Genomic DNA, 22,580 nt, shown 5'->3' on the forward strand with positions numbered 1-22,580 from the left:
GGGGTGGGGTAGGTGGATTGGGACATGTATTTTGTATTGGCTTAGTCTATAGAACAACATTGTTAATTGCTTTGACAGTGCAATCCAAAACATATTAAATGCCTTAATCTACGTCGTTAACTAACTTACTAAAACATTTTTAAGGGGGGGGGGGGCATGGCCCAATGGCCCCCCCTGCGTACGCTAATGTTCGTGTAGGTAACACGATCAAGCACATCTCTCCATCAAAATGGTGTCACAATCAAATATAATTAACCTGAACATCTTAATCCTTGCCGTACCAAGCCAACCAAAAGTTCTTTGCAATAGTCACAGTAGGTCAAGTGTCGGTAATTCATTATCTGGAAGTTGTGCCTGCCGATCATCTGCAATGCAAAACCAGAGTAAGTTTTGTGATTCAACTAATTTTGTGTGGGAATCTTTATCTTTGGATTGCAAAATTTAATTCCTGACAGTTTTGCGTAGACTACTTGTAAATGATATATGAACCAGTGCCGCAGGCCCAGTCACTGATGTTGACAGAGTTAAGTTTCCGATTGTTGTTGAAGTATTGTCTGTAAATTATTCCATCTACAGAGTGCCGCTGAAGAGAGAGAGCTGTCCTGGAAATACGTAGCTCAAGTGCACACCGTGAGATTCGAACCAGAGTTGCTTGATCTTGCTATTGCATTGTTCAAAAATTCGGGCGTTTGATCGTGCGATTGGAGCAGACTGAGATAATTTTGTTCCGGAACTTTTAAGGCAATCATCGCTATCGTGACAAAGTGTTGAGTATTTGTTGGAAAACTTACGGGAAATCCGCCAGTTTGGCGACGTGTTATCGTTTGCCGCTCTGGAATTTGTACAGTCACAAACTCTGGTAACTGCCAGGGATAACCTCCCATTCAAGACAAAGCTAAGTTGTTTTTTTTTCCAGACAAAAATCTACTGGTATATGTTTTGCAGGATGGAGTAGGTGATATAGATCACAGATAGTCCAGCAATCAGAACAGAAACAGACTGTTGTTGTGGTGTACACAGTACACTTTAGTTCTAGTAAAGTTCTAACACATGACTTAAAAGCGAGTGGAAACTCTTTTGTACTTTGTTTACAAAAGGAACCATCTTTGGGTTTTTATGATTTTATTGCAATTAAATCAACGCAACAACAGTTACAAACAACCCATGGAAGCGTTGTCAAGAGCAACATGATATATTTGAAATCCTTCACCAATTTTTACAAATGAATGAAGCCTAAAATGCCAACAATTAGTTCATGATTCAGAAGAGACTTTTTATTCAGTTTCGGGCAGCTGCTAGAGTTAAAAGACAATTGCGTAAAATCAAGAGAAGAATGTACATTTTATGATTTTGACACAATCAATTTATTTCATTAACACAAGACATACCCCAGGCACATAGCCTACCCCAGCACACATACCCCAGGCAGTAACGTAAGCAGGGCTTTCTTGAAAAGGTCATTTTCAAAACCAACCTGGCAATCTTGGTACAAACCAATAAAGTTCGTCATAGCACATAACTAGGGAACTGTGTTCCGAAAGCTAATGCATTTCGTTAGTACCACAGCAAACTCGCAGCATCAGGCTACAAGAGGTTGTTAGTATCTACTTTGTAAAGAAAGTTCTACAAGCTCTGCGTTGATGAGTTAATGGCATTTTGGTCGCTTTTAATATATTTCTTCTGAGATTTTAAAGATTTTTGACTGCTGCTACTCAAAAACTAGGCAAATCATTTGTTTAAAATTTAGTTATCTAATAACAATTTTAAAGAGAAAGTCATGGCTTGCTCCCCCCCACCCTTCTGCGTACGGTACTGCGCGCAGAATACTCAAAGACTACAGCAAAGGGAAATCATTATTTTGAAGAGTTGTGACAAAACTTAATGCATTCCGGAAGTTAGATTTCTGATCTACTTATGGCTTTTGCTTTACTCTGAGATGTAACACTGAATAACGCTAATATGTTTAACATATGTTTTTATTTTGTTGCGCAAAATATACTTACGTCGCATAAATAATACATGGTTACCTAAAGATACGGCCTGAGTTGTTGCGTTCTGCAGAATTTTAGGGGTGTTTTAGGTATTGGGGATTTGTGTTTTGGGGTATTGGGATTTTGGAACATTTTTAAACCGGAATTTTAAATTTGGAAGGATTATCCCCTTAAAATCCCTATCCCGAAAAATTCAACTTTTTCAAACCCATAAACTGCAGTTCAAATAATAATTGTTGCATAGTGTCATTATAATGCTGGTTGACTTTATCATCCCGTAAAGTTGAATCAATAGTCTCTGTTGAAAATGAATGGTCGGCTGCATTGCCGAGTGGTGAGAGCCTTGGAACGATGTTCGAAAGGGCGCCGGTTCGACACCGCTCAAGAGCATGCGGCTTTGTCTTTGGCAGAACACTTAAAGGTATGGCTTGAAGGTTGTCACGAAGATTGGCTTCCTTGCCTTCCCGTCCACTGAATCTAAATCCTCAATCACCAGGTGTAAGAAACAAAAATAGTCTGTCCATTTAAGGCTTCATGTTTTGTGTATTCTAGTTTGCATGGTTGTTACTTACAATTTCCACGCAAGACTTTTCAACGTCATCTTGACAACGATCGTGCACGTCAATCCCACAACCTGTAAAAAAGTACAATTGGTTTGGTCTAAGACTCTAGAGCAGTGGCTCCCAACCTTTTTGTCGTCACGGACTACTTTTGACAAACTATTAATTCTGCGGACCCCTACCTAAATTTTGCCTGAAGCTCAATTAACATAGTATTGACTATTGTAATAATTATGCTACTCAACTACTGTACTGTGTCATATTGCATTGCCGCTATGACTCCTGCGGCAAATACCAGGTTAAACAGTTGCTCAAATAAGAAAATGAATGAATTGTTCAAGAAATGTCAGCAGTATTTGATTAAGGTGACCCAAAGTGCCATGCCGAAACTTTTTCAACGAAACAAATTTAATGAGAGGGCTGTTGTTGCATTTCTTGAACTAAACGACTGAACTGTGGTTGATTTTTTGACAATCCAACACGCACAGGGCTTTGGAGCAGGCATAAATGTTAAGTTGCTTCAACTCCGGCTCCGGAGCTCTCTTTTATCATAAATTAGCTCCAGCTCCTGCTCTGGAGCTTATTGAAACCACTGCTCCGGCTTCGGCTCCAGGCTCCAAAAAGTGCTTTCATTGAAATAATGACGACATATCAATTCAATTTCGAAAGCTTAAAATTGCCTGCAATCAACTGTTGCTAAAAAATGGCACAACTTTATGAAATTTAAGGTACTTTCATCAAAATGTCACGCGGAACTGCGTTTCAAAACATATATATTTGTTAATTCGACGTCTGATTACGCAAATAATTTCTTAATTTTGTGAAGGGTTGCTGTTGAATTCAGCCAATAGTAGTAGCATCTTATGAAATACATCGGAGCCGGAGCTATTTTTCAAACAGCTGGCTCCAGCTCCTGCTTCAGTTCCACTTTAATTTCACGAAGAGCTCCAGCTCCGTTGAAAATGCACGGCTCCGGGGCTCCGGCTCCAGCTCCAAAGCCCTGAACACGCATGTCATCTTCAACGTCCAGTTATTTCGATGTTTAGTTTTTATTGTAACAAGATCTGAGAAACCTACTTCGCAAAGGCAAGTGGTTATGAATGGTAAAAAACAATAATCGCTTGCTTTGCCAAGAATGGGTACGGTAGGTTTGCAGTTGTGAGCACCAGAATTCTTCCACAGTTTTTTAATGAAATTCAATGCTTAATAACTCTTTTGATCTCAAATCATGAGAATGTAATCGATGTGAATTGTGGTAGATGTAGTTTTTAAGGTCAATGTAGGCTACACACTGTTGGCAGCAGCATAGATTTATTTTAATGCATAGCCTACCGGTAGGCCTACAGTTTATTCTCGTGGGCTTGAGCTTGACACATTTGCATTTAAAGAGGGAAATGAAAGTAAAAAGATCGCTTTTCGTTTTTTTTTTCTTCCAAAATTCATCAAGGTAATCACGGACCCCCAAATGCTTTCTCACGGACCACCAAGGGGTCCGCGCACCCCAGGTTGGGAACCACTGCTCTAGAGTCTTTATCCTCGGACTGTTGATAGGTTATTCTTGGTAGGTTCGCATACTTGTAGAGGCTCTTGACACAGGGCTGGTTACCGAGATTGACAGAGTGAAGTTTTCTGATAGTTGAAATGTTGTTGGCGGGGAATTATTCCATTCACTAGGTTCCACTGAATGGAAAGCAGTCCTGAAATGCTTTGCTCAAGCGCACACCCCGAAAGTCGAACCAGCACCGCGTCATCTTGAGCGCGGCGCGTAACCACTGAACTGAGCTAACGGGGCGAACAACAATACAATAACAACAAATTTACTAACTACATAACTTGTCAACACCAGGCAAACAGGAAGCGCTGTTTATTGTGACGACGCATATGCTACAACATTTCCTTCCTGTTGGTTAAAATGTTTAATATGTAAGAGCGGAATTAGGCCACTCAAACAACTTCTTGTTGCTCTAAGTCAGGGGTCACCAAACTACGGCCCGCGGGCCAGAACCGGTCCGCGAACTGATTTCATCCGGCCCGCCACATGCTGCGGAAATTACAGCTGCACTACAATTCTGTACATGTGCTTCCCTTGGCATTAGCAACCGTTTTTGGCTTTGCCTTTTTGTGTAATAGAGACTTCTTTGTTAAAATTGTTCGTTCTTGTAGTTCGTTGTTGTAGGCTATGTTGAATTTGTACATTTTTCCACCAGGCAGCCTACATGTTAGTGTTCTGTTTTTATCATTAGGCCACCACAAATGGGACAGCCTAGGCCAAATTTGGAAAGATGTAATGTTTTTTCAAGAGCACGATGCCCTGTAGTGTATCACAGCAGGAGATAACGTTTCCAGCAACCTTTTCGATTTTCATCACAACTTTGCTATTCCACCGCTGACTTTGTTATTTATTGTGCTCAATTCAAGTCAATGGAGATTCTAAATAGTTCTATATCTTTTTGTAATTTGCATCCGACCCTCAGCTGTTAATCTCACAGCAATTCGGCCCTCAGTGAAAAAAGTTTGGTGACCCCTGCTCTAAGTGAACCACATCACTCGTGACTGTAAACAATATTGTCAACATTATTAATTTCCTGCTTTTTGCGTTCATTGATCTACAAATTTATAGAAGTAAGCTAAAAGCTGTTGCTTAAGAAAGCAAAGACGTTAAACCATCCTTAGGTCAATGACCAGTCACAACATTCTGAGAGTGGTTTAGCTAATCACATCGGGCTGACAATCATCTGCTAATTTAAATCAAATCTTCAATCACAGAGGGAAAGCCTGAATACGAATGATAATAATCGGGCGACAACCGACGAATGGTTGATTTGTTGGTCTAACAAGCAACGCTAGACACAAAGAAACTACAAGATCAGGTAACGATTGTTCAATCACGGAGATGCGCATTTTTACAACAACGCACAATTTCAAAAGATGTCACACGTGTAAAATTAAATGGCGCACCATTGCAAGTGTTTGAAAGAAATTTGTTTAGCCGAAACAAAATTCTTTACGAAAAAGGCTGTTACAAAATGAAACGAAAACAAAGCATAGAAATTTTGCTTTCAGACGAACAAAATTTTGTTTCAAACTCTTATTTTTTGACATTTTTGCAGGAATATTATTCCTTCAAATACATGACGACCACACATTCCAAATGGTACATTGTTTTCCAAGTGTTGAAATTCTCACACGACACCGGTCAGTTCAGTTGCTTTTATTTCTGACTATCACAGACAATACAACACAAGTCAATATAGCAAAAGTCTAGAATAAGGTAGAAGCGACAAAACGCGAACGTTAAAAGGTGCGTGAGATCGAAACAAGTAATTAAGTTAAAAGTAATTTGGCACGGTCGCAACACATTCAGAAAAATTTAAGATAAAAGGAAAACAAAAAGGTTACAAAAATAAAAACAACAACATTATGTTCAAGCAACAGCTTTATTAGCTCATATAGCTTTAGTTGATATTTTCAAGATTTGTATAAATAGACACTTGCTATGAAGATCCTCCATAGTGCGTTATCAAGAGTGCTGATGGTCGTGAGGGGAGCACATCTTGATGCGTTTAGCTCATAGCAAAGAAGAGCAAGGCATGCAAAAAAACACACAAAGAAATCCAATCACGGGTGAAGTCATTTCAAGCGCAACGCACTAGGCCTTGAACGATTTACAAAATTGTTACAATTCGACGATACGATGGAAACTTTATCTTAAAACTTAATGAATAAAGACAAGGAAAATAAGATTATTAATGGCAAAAACATTCATGTCAAAATCACTCATAGTAAAATCTCCTATGGCCTAACGCTCTGCATATTTTCTGCTGTTGCTTGACCAACGAATAATTTCAAACGCAGTCAGTTTGTATCATAAAGTTATTTACCGCGGGATTTGTAGCCTATGGTGTGAGACTTTACCAGCTGCTACTATTATGGTGTACTGGTTAGTGGTTACTCTATTGGTGTGCTTGCTGTTACAATTAGACTAGGCCTACTCATTACTGGTGTGGTTGCTGTGGTTACTATTAGTTCACTATTGTCGTTGGTATGGCCTACTTGTTATTGTGCTATTAATAGCCTATACTTGTTAGTAGCCTACTATTGGTATTCTATTATTGCTACTATAGTACAGGTATAGTATAATGAGAACCTTATCTTCTCATTCCCCGATGCTTGGATCAAGTATGGGACTCACCTTTACCTTTACAAGTAAGAAGTAGCCAAGTAATCCGATCAGAAATGCAATTCAAAGTACTCTATAGTCTCTATTGATATCATGGGGCATATTTTTGATGGAAAGCCTTTAACTGTGAGAAATCTTTACCTACATTTATTTTACTTACGTTTGCATCTTTTTCCTTGCTTCGTAACTCCTATAAGGAAGTATCCACAATGAGCACAAAAGGTTGGGTGCTTGTAATTGTGAACTTTAAATATATGCTTTGTAACAGTTGGTGTTGATGTTTCTAGAGCTGTCTTTCTTCGTTCACTAGCTTCATCAAGTTCCCAAACATGCATGGCTGAGCTCGCGGAGGCCTGACAAATATTTTTAGAAGTAACTTAGAAAAGCTGGTTAAGCAAAGAAAACAGGGATATTGACTTCATAAGCTTATTGCATGTCTTGAATGATGAAACCAAGACTGTCTGCTTTCTAATAGGCTTTTAGTTTAGTCCAGAAGCATCGTGAATCTGGAGTGGTAAAAGAATAAACCCTCGGCCCTATAAGCTCAAACAAAAACGAAGATACAAAGAATATTACAACTCGCTTTGCATCGAGTACTTTATTTGTAATAGCTGCATTTTATTTCTGGAGTAACTTGAAAAGTAAGTAGGCTAAGTCCGACATATCAAAGTTTAAGTTTTTTAGTGTCGTTTAAACTCACCATGTTCCAAGACTCTTTAGAGCAGAACTATTTCTGTTTTCAGTAGTGACAATAATCTTCTTTGTAATCTTTAAATCAGTCTTGTAATTGAGAGCAAATCATACCAAAGCGAATGATTGACATCAAAGCTAAAACACGTGGTTTTATAAAAATTCAAACGTACTAGGCCTATACCAAATGTAAAAAAGTAAATAAAAATCTAAACAAAAATATTTGTATAATCTTTTGCGTTTCACTATATCCGTAGTTCTATGTTAATTTTTCTGTTTCGTTCCTGCTGGTTTACAGCATTGCACTCCATCGAGCGATCTATATCATTGGCCAAGGTGATTACCTTCTTCACAACGTGGCTCTTGACGCATGATATCTTTTGCATTTTATTCGATCCTTCTCTGGTCGACTGTGGCGCTTTGTGAAGATGATTTTGACATTATACAATCATAGAAAGACTATTGAAATAGCACCACAAGACCTGATCAGCTTAAATGACATTTAAGCATGCATCTAGTTCTGACACGCCAAGAAAAAAATATGGGTGACTTGAAATCGCCTCCTTGTTGAGGTTGGTCGCGCCAAGCATATGCTTCAAAAGGGTCCATGCGACTTACCAGTCTGCACCTGTGGTAAACCTCAAATAGCACATCATCCATCTTTGTACTGTAGGAAATAGGAAAATTTACAGACCCTGACGCTGGTCGCTGAGATTATATAATTACTCTGGTCTATGGTTGCAACAATTGGAGGACGTTACCTGAATTGCCGATCCTTAAGCCAAAAGCATTGGATATTTCTATGGAAAGACGTAGATGCTTAATGATACGCTTAATGCTACGCTACGCTAAATGCTACGCTTAGCCTATCTGACGAAAAGACATAAATCAACACAACCCAATAACTTTATTGTTGATCTAATTTTGAATATTTATCAAAATTTGTTTTGTAAGTAATGTACTGGGTTGCCCTTCCATTGTATACGGCAGCAGTGGCGTAGCAACGCAATATGCCGCCCTTGGAGTTTTGCACGAAATGCCGCCCCTCTCCCTCCCTTTACACCGTCGTAAAAGTTGATTAAAGTTCCACACAACAGAAGAATTAAAGCAGTGTTTGTTTAGTTTTATTGAAAATTCCAAATTAAATACGTCCAGCTTTCATTGAAGTAAATTCAGAAATCAAAATTCACTAGATCACTTTCAATGGATAGTAGGCTGTTGCCAGCGCAGACAGCCCGCTTTTTCCCACAGTCGATCACCAGTAAGATTTTATCAACTTAATTTTTGAAAAACTTCTTTCACAGCTTGCGATAAAAACGGCAACAGTGAGGTAAAGCTTAAGACTCATAAATAAATAAGGTGTTGATTCACATAAACGATGTTTGCTTCCGACGATCCAACTGCGTGAACTCCTGCAAGGTTAAGTGAGTGGTTTCCACATGGGATAAACAAGGGCTCAGGACTAAAAATTTTTTCTGCATTTTACTCCAGTGCGGATTCCTGGCTCCTGCCATGGTGAAAGCATTGTCGTATGCTTGGCCTCTACACATCATTATGTCTAAGCCATTTTGGATTTTTGCTGAAGCTCATTGAGAATAGACTTAGTAATTTCGTCTGCATTTTTTCCGTGCAGTGGAAAAAAATTCAGAAAGGATTCCTTTTTGTAGGCTACCTCGTTATTGCTGTCGATTTTGAAGTATCTAACAATAACAGGCAATTCATCGATATGAGAGTCGTCATGAGTAGCCTACTGTCAAGTAAAATTGAGAAATACTTTGCTGTCTATCTCCTTCAGCATAAGATCTTTTACCTTTTTTCCAAAAAGTTCAATTAATTCATTTTGGATAGCTGGTGAAAGGTAGCTTACGTAGTCATGCTCTTTTTGGAGAGTTTGGTACTAAAAATGTGTTCCTGAATGACTGTACTGAAATTTGCAAGGAGTTTTAAAATTTCAAGAAAATTTTTCTGGTTCTTTGAATTAGAATCTTCCCGATGACCACGAAAAGGAAGATTTTGTTTACTGAGAAACTATATGACTGCGATTACGCTCTGCCAGATTTCTCTCCATCTATTTTGAATCTTATTCATAAGGATGTGGATATCTTTGTCAGTTGTTTGATGAACCTGAAGCCTCAGTGCGAGCTCATTCCATTTATCAAAGCACTGCTTGTGAAGTTTTGTGTTTTCATGACTAGAAATGCATGGGTTAAGACGCCAAGAATTTACAAAGGTTTGAAAACAAATGGAGAATTATCATCTCTCGATTGAAATAATCTGCAACAAAAGCAATAATAATCTGGAGTGCATGGCTATCTGAATATAGCAGCCATAATCTGAGAACTTCATCATCATTTTGTAGCGTCTTATAAAACAACTTTTTGCTCAGAAAGCTTAAGGATTCCTTCTCTTTGTCTCCTTCTTTAATTACTCTAATCGCCGGCTTGAATGGCCCTTCTTTATTCTGAAACTTTTCAGGCCCTAATTTGATCATCTCAACTCTCATGTTATGAGTAAATGTTTCTGGCCAAGTAGCGACATCGTTATGAGAAGAATATATATCATCTGTTTTACCTTTGTCTGAAAATGTTTCATTCATAGGTAATAGGTTGACTTCTTTCAATAATCACTTCGTTATTGTTTTGCTTGAGGTATGCTACACTTCTTCTTCCGTCTCAACTTGAGGTAGCGATTTACTGTGGCTGCTAACCTCTTCTGTTTCTTTAGCAGAGGACATTTTTACGAATTTTAAAATGGATCCTTCATTCTTTTTTAGTTCCTCTTCTCTAGCTTTCTTTTTCTTTCTAAAAAAAGCTCCACTTTCTTTAACTCTTTTCATATGCAAAAATTACCTTAAAAAAATTTGCTACCTGTTATCACATTTTGCCGCCCTCCAGCAACGTGCCGCCCCTGGATTTATCCACAAGAGCCAATGGGTAGTTACGCCACAGTACGGCAGCGCTAACAGTATTCGCTTGTAAAGCGCTGAAGAATCAAGTATTGTAGCATCAAGTGATTTCATATTATGTTTGTACTGTGATAATTTGTCAAATGCCCAGAACACTTATTGCTTTTCAATGCTAATGCCGCTTACTTTGAAAAAATAAAATCTAAAAAAACTCATATAGAATCTCCACCATAACTCATCTCAAGCCCTGTATTTTGGTGCCTTGCTAAACGTGCTATCCAAATATGTTTGTTCAAGTTAATAATAATGAAGATTTTCAATGTATTGACCATCCGTTATATTTAAACCCTTCAGCAAACTAGAACAAATTTATCGGAAACCTTCAAGAGCTTGGAGGAAATTAAACCGACACCGACCAAAAATGTGACATGCGTCAGTGTAAATAATTTCAGAGGAAGCGAATCAAAAATCGCGAGTTGTTCTCGTGCAAACAACCTCGGCGTGATTGTTACGCGTGATTACTCTATTGTTGCCAGTTGTTTCTCGCCTTTGTTGAACATGTCATCTCTTGACATTTACACATATTCACCAATTGGTGCGATGAAGCAAAATATGCGTCAAAATGGGTTTTCCTGTGAGACATACGCAATTGGTGAAAACACAAAAAAAGTGATATTTGTGTCGTTAAGCTGAAAATTTTGAAACAAATTCAAACGCAGGTAAGGTTTCCTACATTAGTCTGAACAAAGTGACGCGTTTCAGCGCGGCGTGCGTGTGATCAGCAATAAAAGTGCGATCCATTATTAATACCGGCATAGTGTCACTTAACGTAGCAACTTCTTCCGTGTTGTAGTATTGTGCATTAGCGACTTAGCTATCAAGCAAAGTATGAGGTTGTTCCATTACCAGACAAATTAAACTCAACAGTACCTTCACTATTCAATCGGCGTATTGGGACCAGTAACAAACACAGCGGGGGAGAGGGGGGATTGAGACGACCACTGCTCTCCCCTAAAACACAGAAAAGTAACTTTAATCACGATGTATTTGCAAGGTCGGATTAATGTGGATCTACACATTATTGTGTTTGTTAAAATCTCCCCCCCCCCCCTAAGACTACTTGCTGGACCCGCTTCTGATTGGGTCCGCCCCGTTAGCTCAGTGGTTACGCGCCCGGCTCAAGATCATGTGGCGTTGGTTCGACTCTCGGGGTGTGCGCACAGACAGTGTCATGTTTACATCATTTTCATGACGTTTGGCAGAACAAAGTAGCTTTAAAATTGTATAAAGCATTCCCGTAGGGGTTTTTGTTTGTAATGTTTGGAGCAGTAGAAAACGCTGTAAAGTAATTTTAACTTGAAACTTGTTTCTCAACTGTAATGTCTGATTTCTTTGGGAGAAGTAGCCTACCCATATTGAGTTTGATATTTATTAACAAATTTACCATCCGGTGATGATTTGTTATTTTAAAAACATCTCCGCATTTTTAAACATTGTGTTGTAAGCAATTGATCACAAGATCATTTCAAACTACGTTTTTGAAAAAGCAGAGCAGCTACTTTGACCCAAAACATGACCAACCAATAAGGCTCAGATTCAACATTTTTTGTGTGTGGGAAGGGGGAGAGGGAGCTGGTTCTTTGATCCAAATAAACAAACCAGTATGTGTGCACTAAATGAAATTTCTATAGCAGGCCTACATAGGCTAATTACCGCAAGTAAGAAGTTGCATTAAGATCGCTGGGAAAAAAGTAGACTATCATTATATCAACAACGGTTTTATTTTGCAAGCTTTGCCCGAATAATTGTAAGTTTTTGCCTAAATTGGCAACATGTTTGATGACAGTGGGTCGAATGGCCGTCCTGCCTCCTATGGCTATGTCGATCCTCATGTGTATATCACGCATTTCACTTACAGAAATTGTTACAAAATGTCGTCAAATCCAGTTGATTCAATGACCAGGGACCATCAACCGTGGTTTCGGGCAGACACAGGCTTGCCCAAGGTTCTGTTGTACTTTCAAACGACAAAAAGATATCATAATGAAACTCAGCTGAGATTTGACCTTACCAAATGCTACAGTAGCGGAAGAGATTTCAAAGGGCCGTATCAGATATCATTGGAACCGGCATCATTACTCGCACTGAACAAGCTGGTGAAAATAATCTAAAACAATGGAAGCGCTTACACGATCGCCCGAAGAAATTGTTGAAAGCACTGCAAGAAATTCACATAAAGTGACGCTTATTGTGTTAGGGAAACTGTTACTTTGCTTCTTAAAACTTTGGAATACCAAATGAAAGTTTGCGCTTTGAAATGAATTGACGAATCTTTACAGCACAACAGTAGCTTAAAGTTTTTGAATCGATGAGTTGTATGGTATGATAAAAAAGTTTAAAAAATATGTAAAACTATGGCCACTTTGGCTTCATCTACCTAAAGTAGAGTAGTTGCTCATTTTAAACTCTCCCATAGACATGATTGTGCAATTTCATCAGTGAATTTCACTCTGCTTTTGGGCTCAGAACTTTGCATTCTCTTTATACAAGTTCTCAAAATGCAAGCTGATTTAAATTTTTAGCAATTTCATCATTTGATTTTAACGTGCCGCAACGTGTGTAGTTATAGTTTAATTACAATGATCAGCATTATTTCGATAAGAACGGTGGTAAAACGCAGAGCCCTTCTACCCTTGGAGTTGCGGAGAATAAAGGTTCAAACGTAGAAGAAGTATTATTTTAAACTTAACTTTGCTTTTTTTCGATGACTTCAGTTGTGTCCTCATAACGTTTTGTGGATTGACGGAGCCTGGAATGCGGCTGTTTTTTTGTGCATTTTGCTTTCGCTGTGGTTCTGTGCTGAGCATTGTTTGTTTGTTTGTTTGTTTATCTTTATCCTGCATTGCGGGAAAGCGGACTTGAGCGCTATGCATCGGTGTACGCCTTCCGACGTACACCTGACCCACGCTGCAGCCGACTGCAATGTCTGTTTCCGGTTGTCTACTCTAATTATGACTTAAATTTGGTACTACCCATTACTCGAAATCAATCACTAGGTAGAGGCAATTATCGTAAAGTTTCTTGCCCAGAGAAACAACAGCAAGTGCGGGTGGCTGGAGTCGAACATGCAGACTCTCGACTGCGAGCCCAACGCGCTAACCACTCAGCCACGGCTGCCGACGTTGGAGCATGTTGGGATTTGTGCTGAAACAGGCTTGCTCTCTTTATGAAACTAGTTTTATTTTTATTTTTAGGCAGGGTGGCAATTGACTAGTAGACCGTATTATGGTAGTCTCGTTGCCTCCCTGTTAGCATGGGAATTTTGTACAACTTTTGCAGTGTAAGTACGTATAGCCTAGGTTGCATATTTTAAACATGTACTGTTTTTGTTTCTGGCAAATAAATCATTCGTTGATTGAAACTGATTATAATAAAATTGACACAACAAAATAATCAGCTGATTTTTCAACAAAAAAAAAGAAGCTGTCGGGAAATCCCCTACTATTGTGACATCCTGTCTCAGTGCGCAGTGGAGTACCGGGCTTAAAATAGTTAAGGACGAAATTATGGCGAGCAAGGGCAAACCGGCTTGTCTGGAAATAAACAATTGAAACCAAATCTTCTTTCCCAGCAGGGGTACAACAGCAAACAATGAAACAACGCAACCGTACATTGATTAAATGTTATGTGATTTAACAAGTATGTGACAAGACGCGCTTTGGCCTGTTGTAAAACAATGAGATCCAATCGTTTCGAGCCGACAGGACAAGGGCATTTGGAATGAGATCACTGGTCATTTGATGAAGACATTTGTGAAAAGAGCAGAAGTTAGTTTGAGGTCTGAAATTTTCAGTTTAAGAAACGGAAGTGCAAAAGTTGTTTTTTACTCTTACCAAAAATATCGTCTGTTAACATAAAAGATATTGAATCATTCTCAAAACAACCAACATTTCATGAGATATTTTTTAAGATGTATCAAGTTTGGAGAATGGAGTAGGGTGGAACAAAATGTGTAGGCCCAATTGATAGGCCAACGGTCATTTTTGTAGACTTGAGAGCTTAAACTAGAAAAACGCGTCTTATCGGTATTTTAAAAGGTTTTCCACAACTAGCCTAAGTAAATTCCGTAACTTGTTTGGTTTGCACGCTATAAGTAAGACGACCAACTTTCAATATGTTGAAAATATTTCTATTGATAAGAGCAAAATAGTTGAAACACTTGTTTTGTGAGCATGTTTTTTAAAAACTGAACGGTTTCTGTCAGTGTCAGCATCAGTGCGACAAATCGAATAAATTTCAATCCATATCCTACAAATCTTCCCTCTTGTTGCGTCACAATACACGATTGACGAACTGGTGATAGCTACCAGTACCTTTTCAGTTTTCATCCTTACGATTTTTTTATGGTAGTTCAGAGGAAATAGTACCGGTACGCTGCATTAAGTTCTTTTTTTCGGTTTGTTGGACAATATGGCGTCTTCCAGGTAAGCTTGTTCAATACTTCGATGTGTAGGAGTGAATACAAAAGTGTTTAAAATTAGCCTACGCGAAAAAAGTTTTAAAAACTGAGAGTTTAAGATCAAAAATACTTGTATGTAGCCAAGTTTTATGTTTTGAGGTGACGAATGGCAGTCTATGAATCTCTTCGTATTTCTTCTAACATAAACACAACATTAGCAGCAAATACTTACATCAAGCTTCACGTAACCTTACATGTCAATTTTCAAGTTATTTTATTTGTGTACCTTAATTGCTTTCAACAAAAACCATTATTATTTAGTCATGCCTGAATGTGCACGTCTGTCTACCATAAGATAAACGGAAACTGTTGCTTGTTCAATCAAGTTTAGAACTGCGACATGCCTAGATAGACAACACGCTAATTTATGAAGAGGTGCAGCCCGTTTTTTTTATTCAACCAGCTTTTCTGTAATAGGCAGCTCAGATTATACTTGCAAAAGCCTACTGTTTAAAAATGAATGAAGCTACTAACTAGTTTGCTTTACTAACATGTCATTTCAAGCTGAATTCAGCACAGTAGCCTACCGTATTTTAATTAGTTATTGCGAAATGCGATCTATCATTTAGCTTTGATTAAGTAATCTACTATTTCGACATGCACTTCATATGCTGCAGGGTGACCAGATTTAAAAATTGAAAACGGGAAAGCCATTACAAAAACAGACCAAATATCACCATTGAGCCCAAATACTCTTTTGAAAAATACGTACAAAACTACTGCATAAAAAATAGAAAAATAGTAAGGGGCGAAGTTTTAATCTAAGAAATGTATTATGTCATCTGTGTTGATGCTGGTTGCCTAATTGTATACCACATAAATTTAGTTTTGTTGTTTCTAAGATGATTGTACCACTGCCATCAAATTTATCCAATTGATAATAAGATCTGAGTGCCCAGTTAAACAACAAACTTACAAGCAGTGAGGTTGGATAGGTTTTATTAATGGAAGTGGCTGTATTTACGGCGCCTTTCGCCATGGTGTGCGATCAGAGCAGCTTGGTTCGTTGCAGTGTTGCCAGATAATAATTTTTTTCCTAAATTTAAAGAAATTTTCAAATCTGAAAAATTTCTCAGAGTAAGTTTGCTCCCTGTCCAAAACTTCAAAATATCCCAAATCACAAGTTTTTTTCTTCAACTGCTTTGAAATTTTCTCGAGTTAGGATAGAATTTCTTATCTGGCAACACTCATGACGAAATGAGCCGTAAATATAGTCACTTCCTTCATTAATTACCATTCAGTGTTATTAATTGAATGAAACTTTGCTAGAGCTTTGATAGTTTGTCTTGTTGAACGCATGCATACGGAGCCAAGTAACTTAATCAGATTTAGCATATTTAATTTTATTACAACATTTACAGAAAAAAATCAAACTTTAATAGAATAAGTCATCAGCTGCAATATGTTTCTAAATTAGACTAAAAAATACCAAATACAGGCTGCCTGATATAAAACTAATTCCCTGCCAAATATTCTTCAAAAAGATGCCAGGTCTAGATATAAAAAAAATACTGCCAAACTCTATTCTAAAGATATTTGACTCTTCCGATTGAGTTCAAAGCATCGAATTTCCATTAATTGTGCTAACTGTCTTACTTTGTCATCATTTTCACCGTTTTTATTACTAATTTCCTGCAAAACTACCTAAAAAAAATACTGTCAAACTTTCAAAAAATCTTACAAACGGATTTTCAAAAACTAGCAAACCGTTTTTAACTACCAATCGAGGTAAGTATTGTCTGATTTTCATCAGTCAAAACAAAACTAGTATTCCTGCCGAAAGAAAATGCTGGTTGAATTATGAGTTGGTAGTTGAAACAATTTAACCTGCACAAAAGAGGTGATATTGAGGAAAGTGTTAGGGAAGTAGAAGGTTAACCGGATGTTGATGTTTCAACATACGGTTCCAAACTTCCTATATTTCAGAAAGTAGTTCCAAACAATTTTTCGGGCTTGGGATCGGATGAACTATTTGTTTAGCCTCAGCTTGACAATACACATAGTCCAAAATACTAATAAAAACAAGATCATTAATAGTAACCAATAATCATTTACTTACAGGATAAAATTTATCTAAAATGGCTTTTAACTTTTCCTGGAAAAAGGCGATTGTTTCAACTGCTGTGGTGGCGCTGGGTGGCGCAGCAGTGGTTAAGAATAACCCTGATATCGCTGCTCGACTGCCACCAACAAGGCTTCTACGCTATCCCCCAAGGTGAGTTATTACCTTTTACTTTTACTAGAAATTACATGGTCTTATTTTTATCGTGATGCAATAAGAAAACCCAGTTGACTAAAATTAAGACACCCATTTGTGCCAGCCGCTCAACTTCTGATCAACAAAGTTTATGGACAATACATCTCTGCGGCAACTTGTGGCTACTGTGACTGAGACGAAGAAATCCAATTTTAATGTGTGCTTTTATGCATATCATAGTAAAATTGGATTTCTTTGTCTTTTTTGCACTTTATCAAAGTTTTCATCACCAAAATATTGCTAGTATGTTTTAGTATCATCGGATTTGGATGAAAGTGGACTGTATTTCAACTTGTACTTTATTAAACACAAGTTACTGACAGAATAACTGCATTTCCACAGCCTGTAAATGTGTAAGCTGAAATCTTTCGAAAAGCGTCCCCGTGTTGAAACAGTTTGTTAATAATTTCCGACTTCATAAAAACTAGTAAGGAAAGCAAATTTTATCGAAAATTGTCTCAAACGGCAAATAAAATTAACATAACCTGCTCCTGAAATAAATGGAAAATGCTAGGACTGTTAGAAATAAGATATTTTAACCCCTAATTTATTGACTTGATTGCGTTTCGTGCATTCCAAGAAACATGTAGAAAGTTCTTCAAAATAAAATTCCGTTCGTTTCGACACAAATTGTGTTGATTTAGCTTCAAATCATTTTGTGAAGATTTGCAAACAGATTTTCATAATGTTAAGTTTAGTTTCGTTTCATTTTGACTAAAAACATAGCAAGTGTTCAAACTTGAATATCAAACACCGACCTGTCGAGAATATTTTTTGTATTGCACAATAAACACAGTACGACGATTAATTTAAAAACGCAACAGGGCTAGATGCACTTGCAGTTGAAAAAGATAATAATGTCAAGAACAACGTAGGCTACAACCACAACTAGCCGAGACGTTATCTAAGTTTCATTATCGAGGTCTGGGTACCATGGTTCAAATTTAGTAACGGGTAGTGGGACGACAAAGCATTTGAAATATTTATACAGCATAGCCAACAATTACCTCTTATGCTGTAGCATCAGAATGTATGTTTGGTAGAGCGAAGAATATTTTTTATGTCGCTTGTCAGATCAGGTGAACATTTTTCCTTGCAAATCGTTTGTTGAAATTGGAAAATGATAAAAGCTGTTGCTATTAAACCAATCAAAAAAGTTTGTTCCTTTCTGTATGGCTAGAAAACTGCAGTAAGAAAAGCTTGCAGCTGTACGTTTAATCGAACTTGAGATCTTTTGCAAAAGTGCGTGCGTGCAGAGGTTTAGGAAGAGAGTATGTAACCAAAAACAAACGAGCTTTAACAATAAATAACGTGTTTGCCAAATTTGTATGATAGATAAACGCTAGATAAAATCTAGGCTAGGCTAGATATTTTAATTGGCATGTAACAGATGATACGAAAATATAACGGGTTAGACAGCAACGTCACCGATTCACATAAAAACGAGGCCAATTCATCTATTTGAAAAATTTGCGAATAAGCAAACTTGTAGCAATGAACCTTAGCACAAACAAAGAACTTTTACTTTCTAAGCAGTTTACAGAAAACGAGACAACCTGCAAACACTTTCAGCACAGAACTACAAATATGTTGTAACCCAGTGTTTCTCAACCCCGAGTCCGCGGACTCAAATGAGTCCGCGGAAGGGCCTGGATGAGTCCGCAAGCACAGTTGCTTTTGCTAGTAGTCAGTTCATATTGCATTACAAATAAAACGTAAAATGCTCCTATTTCACCAACTTTATCTTTGTGATGTCGTAAATAAATGGGCTAAAATTCTAAAACTGACTGTGTTCTTATACCGGTGAGAACACAGTCAGTTTTAGATTAGATGCCTGGTGAACAGTCTCAGACAGAATTACTTAAAATGGCTAAAAGAAAACAAGTTTTTGCATATAATGATGAATACTTGAAGCTTGGATTTACTTTGATTGAGGTGAATGGCGAAGTGAGGCCGCAGTGTGTGTTGTGCTTAACCTGTTACGTGCGTATGACGACAATTGTCGTCCGAGACAGTCGCTCTTGCTGTGCGTAAGACCACAATTGTCGTTTTCGTGATCGCAGCTATTCATGGCACTTTTAATGTCGCTTTCCTCTATTCGCTTTGTCTGGAAGGCGCAATTATGGCATGTGAAGAAACATAGTTGCATTGTTTACACTACAATAACGATTGCAGCCTGATGGGAATCCTTAATCCCTAAATCACTATATTACAATATTAGGTAGCTTCTGCACTCACCTAGCCTACAATATAATCACAATTGCAAGAATAAATAGATTTCATCCTAAATGATTCTTTTTTCTGAAATGGCTTCCTTCCGGTGTATAAAATTAGAATTACATCATGCGTGTTGAGTCAGTGTGAAGTCATTTTGATGTATTGTTGCAAGCAGTTTCAGAAATATTTTGTTGTGTTCGAAAACATATTTTGTAACATATAGTCAACAAAATAAGGTAGGTTTTGTGTTGCTGGTAATGTTAGAACAAGCGTCAGAAAATGATACAGTTTGAATATTTCCAAACTAAACTTACGTGTACTTTGTTTAGTGTCCTATTAATGCTTAGAAATTATTCTGCTCTGTGAACTGATGTATTTTTTTTTTCATAATGAACAACTAGTTGAATAATTTTACAATGGTGAAAGGTATAATCAATTGAGAGTAATGTGATTACACCAGAAAACAATAGTCCAGTTGGAGACTTCTACGCAATAGTCGATAAAAAAGTAAAGCAATAGACACAAAAGGAAATTGAACAAAAGCGTATTGTGCTGCGTCATGGGGGTTCCCCAATATCCTAGCAAGCAATAATGCGACGAAAAATACTGCGAGTGATCAAATTAAATACGCACAGTAAGGAGAGTTTCGAGAAATTATTTACGCACTTAACGGGTTAACAGTCTTAGCTCACAGCTCTTTAAAGGACACAAAACTTTGTTGGCACCTAGAATCAAACCATGGAAATGTTGTTAACTTAACAAATCTCTTGAAGTATTTAAAGAAAAAGAGCATCAGGTGAAGCGAAGTCGCATTGATAGCCCAACTGCTTGGGGAGGAATAGTATATTCTCACAGTCATGCAGTGCGTGCTTCTTTTGCGGTTGCATGGAAAATTGCTTACAAGTGCAAAAGCACCTCACACAGCTGGAGAAAATTTGATTAAACCAGCATCTGTTGAAATGGCCAGGATAATGTGTGGTGATGCTGTTGCTAACAAACTGGAAATGGTTCCTTTGTCAAACGACACCATGAAGCGGCGTATCGAAGAACTCTCAAGAAATGTTCTGCAACAAACAATCGCTGCCATAAGATGCTGTGAAAGATTTAGTTTGCAACTGGATGGGACAACCGATATCGGAAGTGATGCACAGCTCATGGTGTTTGTGCGATATTTTGACACAAATGATTTCGTTGAGCAGTTTCTGTTTTGCCGTCCACTTGCTAAAAATACCACAGGATAAGAAATATTCAAGAAAGTGGATTACTTCTTTGAAGAACATCAGCTTGAGTGGTCTAATTGCGTGTCTGTTTGTGCTGATGGTGCTCCAGCTATGATGGGAAGTAAGAAAGGCTTCATGAGTTTTGTGAAAAAGAAAAACAATAACATTTCGGTCGTTCATTGTCTTCTCCAGTGTTTTTTTTAAGGTGTTTTTGGGGACCGAAACGGTCCCCCAAATTTCTCCAGCGGTTTCCCAAAATTTGGACTTGCAACTACAGTAAAAAAGTAATGGTTGTTTCTCGCAATGTCTTGTCGATAATACGAATATAGCCTACGATCAATAGTTCACGTCCGGAAAAAAGAATAAGTGGAGGTACAGCTAACAGCTGAATCAAAGAGTTATTCACAAAAGAAGTGCACCTTCGATACTCGTCAATGTTTATTTCTGATTTATGGCGCATAATGATCAGTTTTTACGTGTGGAAACATGACAAGCAGAAGCCAACAAGCACGGTAGGCACTTTAACATGCAGATATCCAATCCAGCACGAACCAATCAGAAGCTACGCTTTTCATGACGTCATCAAGATTGCGTTTAGGAAGAATAAAGGAAAAACGCAAATTCTAGCTAAATTAAATCATCGCTTTGCCATCGGTTGGCTTGGCGCATTGGGTTAGGGCGGTAGTAGTCATTACAATGACGTGGGTTTGATTCCTACCTCTGCTATAGCTCTTTTTTCTTCTGTAATTACCAAACAAAGTTCAAAGTAATTATTAATTCTCTGGCTGAATGCTGGAATGGTCACAATAGCAGATAACGTAGCATCTCATTGGTTCGTGGTTGGATTGGATACGCGCGTGGATTATTAGAAATCTGCTTGTTAAAGTGCCTACCAACAAGCACACGTTGTTTGATTGTGCAGCAAACTTGTTTGGCGGCCGTGTTGGGCAGGCTGTTTGGTCGCTGTCACAATCATTTAAGCTGTGCCTTGTCGAATAATTCATTTTATGTTGCGTTGATTGTATGTAGTTATGGCTATTTTTTGGTATTTAAATGAAACACTTGCGGCCTCTTAAAACTACTTAGCGGTCACCCAAACCAAACCTTAAAAAAAACCTGGTCTTCTCCACAGAGAAAATTTGGTAACAAAAGAAATACAAGAAAATGTTGCCATAGTTTTCAAAGAGGTTGTATCTGTGGTGAATTATATTAAATCTCGTCCTTTGAACACTCGCTTATTTCGTGCTTTGTGTGACGAAATGGGAGCGGAACTCAGTGGGCTTCTGTTCCATTCAACTGTTCGTTGGTTGTCACGAGGAAAGGTGCTTGAGAGAGTGGCTGCTCTTAAAGAGGAAACCCATGCTTTTTTAAAAGAGCAAAATCATGAACTTGCTGATCGCTTTCGTGATGATGAATGGATTGCAAAGTTGCTATTTTTGGCCGATGTTTTCAGCCATGTAAACCAACTGAATAGTTCTATGCAAGGAAAAGAGAAACTATTTTTTGATGTTTTGGAAAGTATTGATGCATTCAAACGTAAAATAAAGCTGTGGATGCATTGAATGAAAAGTGGGAGGTTAGCTGCTTTCCCAGGATTGAACTTATTTGTGGAAGAGAAAGATATCAATTTGGGCGTCATTCTTCCCATCTTTCTTGGGCACCTCAACACATTTCTTTCTGAATTGGATCGTTATATTCCTTCCAACAATTATTGCAGGATCTTTAATTGGGTTCGGAATCCTTTTCAGGTGTCAGCGCTAGAACTTCACTCAGATATGGACTGTATTGCTGAACAGTTGCTTGAATTGCAAAGCCGACAGATGTGGAAAGACAAGTTTAAAAAGGCTTCTTTGACTCAATTTTGGGCAAATGTGCAGTCGATGGAGCCTAGTCTTTCAGATCTTTGCAAGCAAGCTGCAACAGCTCTTTTGCCATTTCCAACCACATACCTGTGTGAATCTGGCTTTTCAACTCTGACGATGATCAAAACGAAGTATCGCAATAGACTTCAACCGGAAGATGACATCAGATGTGCACTGAC

At 38.0% G+C, this 22,580-nt stretch overlaps 1 protein-coding gene across 2 annotated transcripts in view; it reads left to right on the plus strand.

Moving 5' to 3' along the window:
• The first annotated feature begins 14,714 nt into the window (after nt 1-14,714).
• The window catches only part of LOC145775145 (creatine kinase U-type, mitochondrial-like), a 34,318-nt gene continuing 26,452 nt past the window's right edge, over nt 14,715-22,580 (plus strand). The window contains exons 1-2 of one of the 2 annotated variants that reach the window (XM_082586374.1): nt 14,715-14,810; nt 16,907-17,060. In XM_082586374.1, coding sequence (XP_082442500.1) covers nt 16,924-17,060 — 137 coding nt within the window. In that variant the 5' untranslated portion in view covers nt 14,715-14,810; nt 16,907-16,923. Of the gene's footprint in view, nt 14,811-15,096; nt 15,221-16,906; nt 17,061-22,580 lie in introns of those variants that run through there. The other variant, XM_082586376.1, reaches the window with a different exon arrangement.

The sequence above is a fragment of the Aplidium turbinatum genome, chromosome 8 (genome assembly GCF_918807975.1).
Source record: "Aplidium turbinatum chromosome 8, kaAplTurb1.1, whole genome shotgun sequence".
Classification (NCBI taxonomy): domain Eukaryota; kingdom Metazoa; phylum Chordata; class Ascidiacea; order Aplousobranchia; family Polyclinidae; genus Aplidium; species Aplidium turbinatum.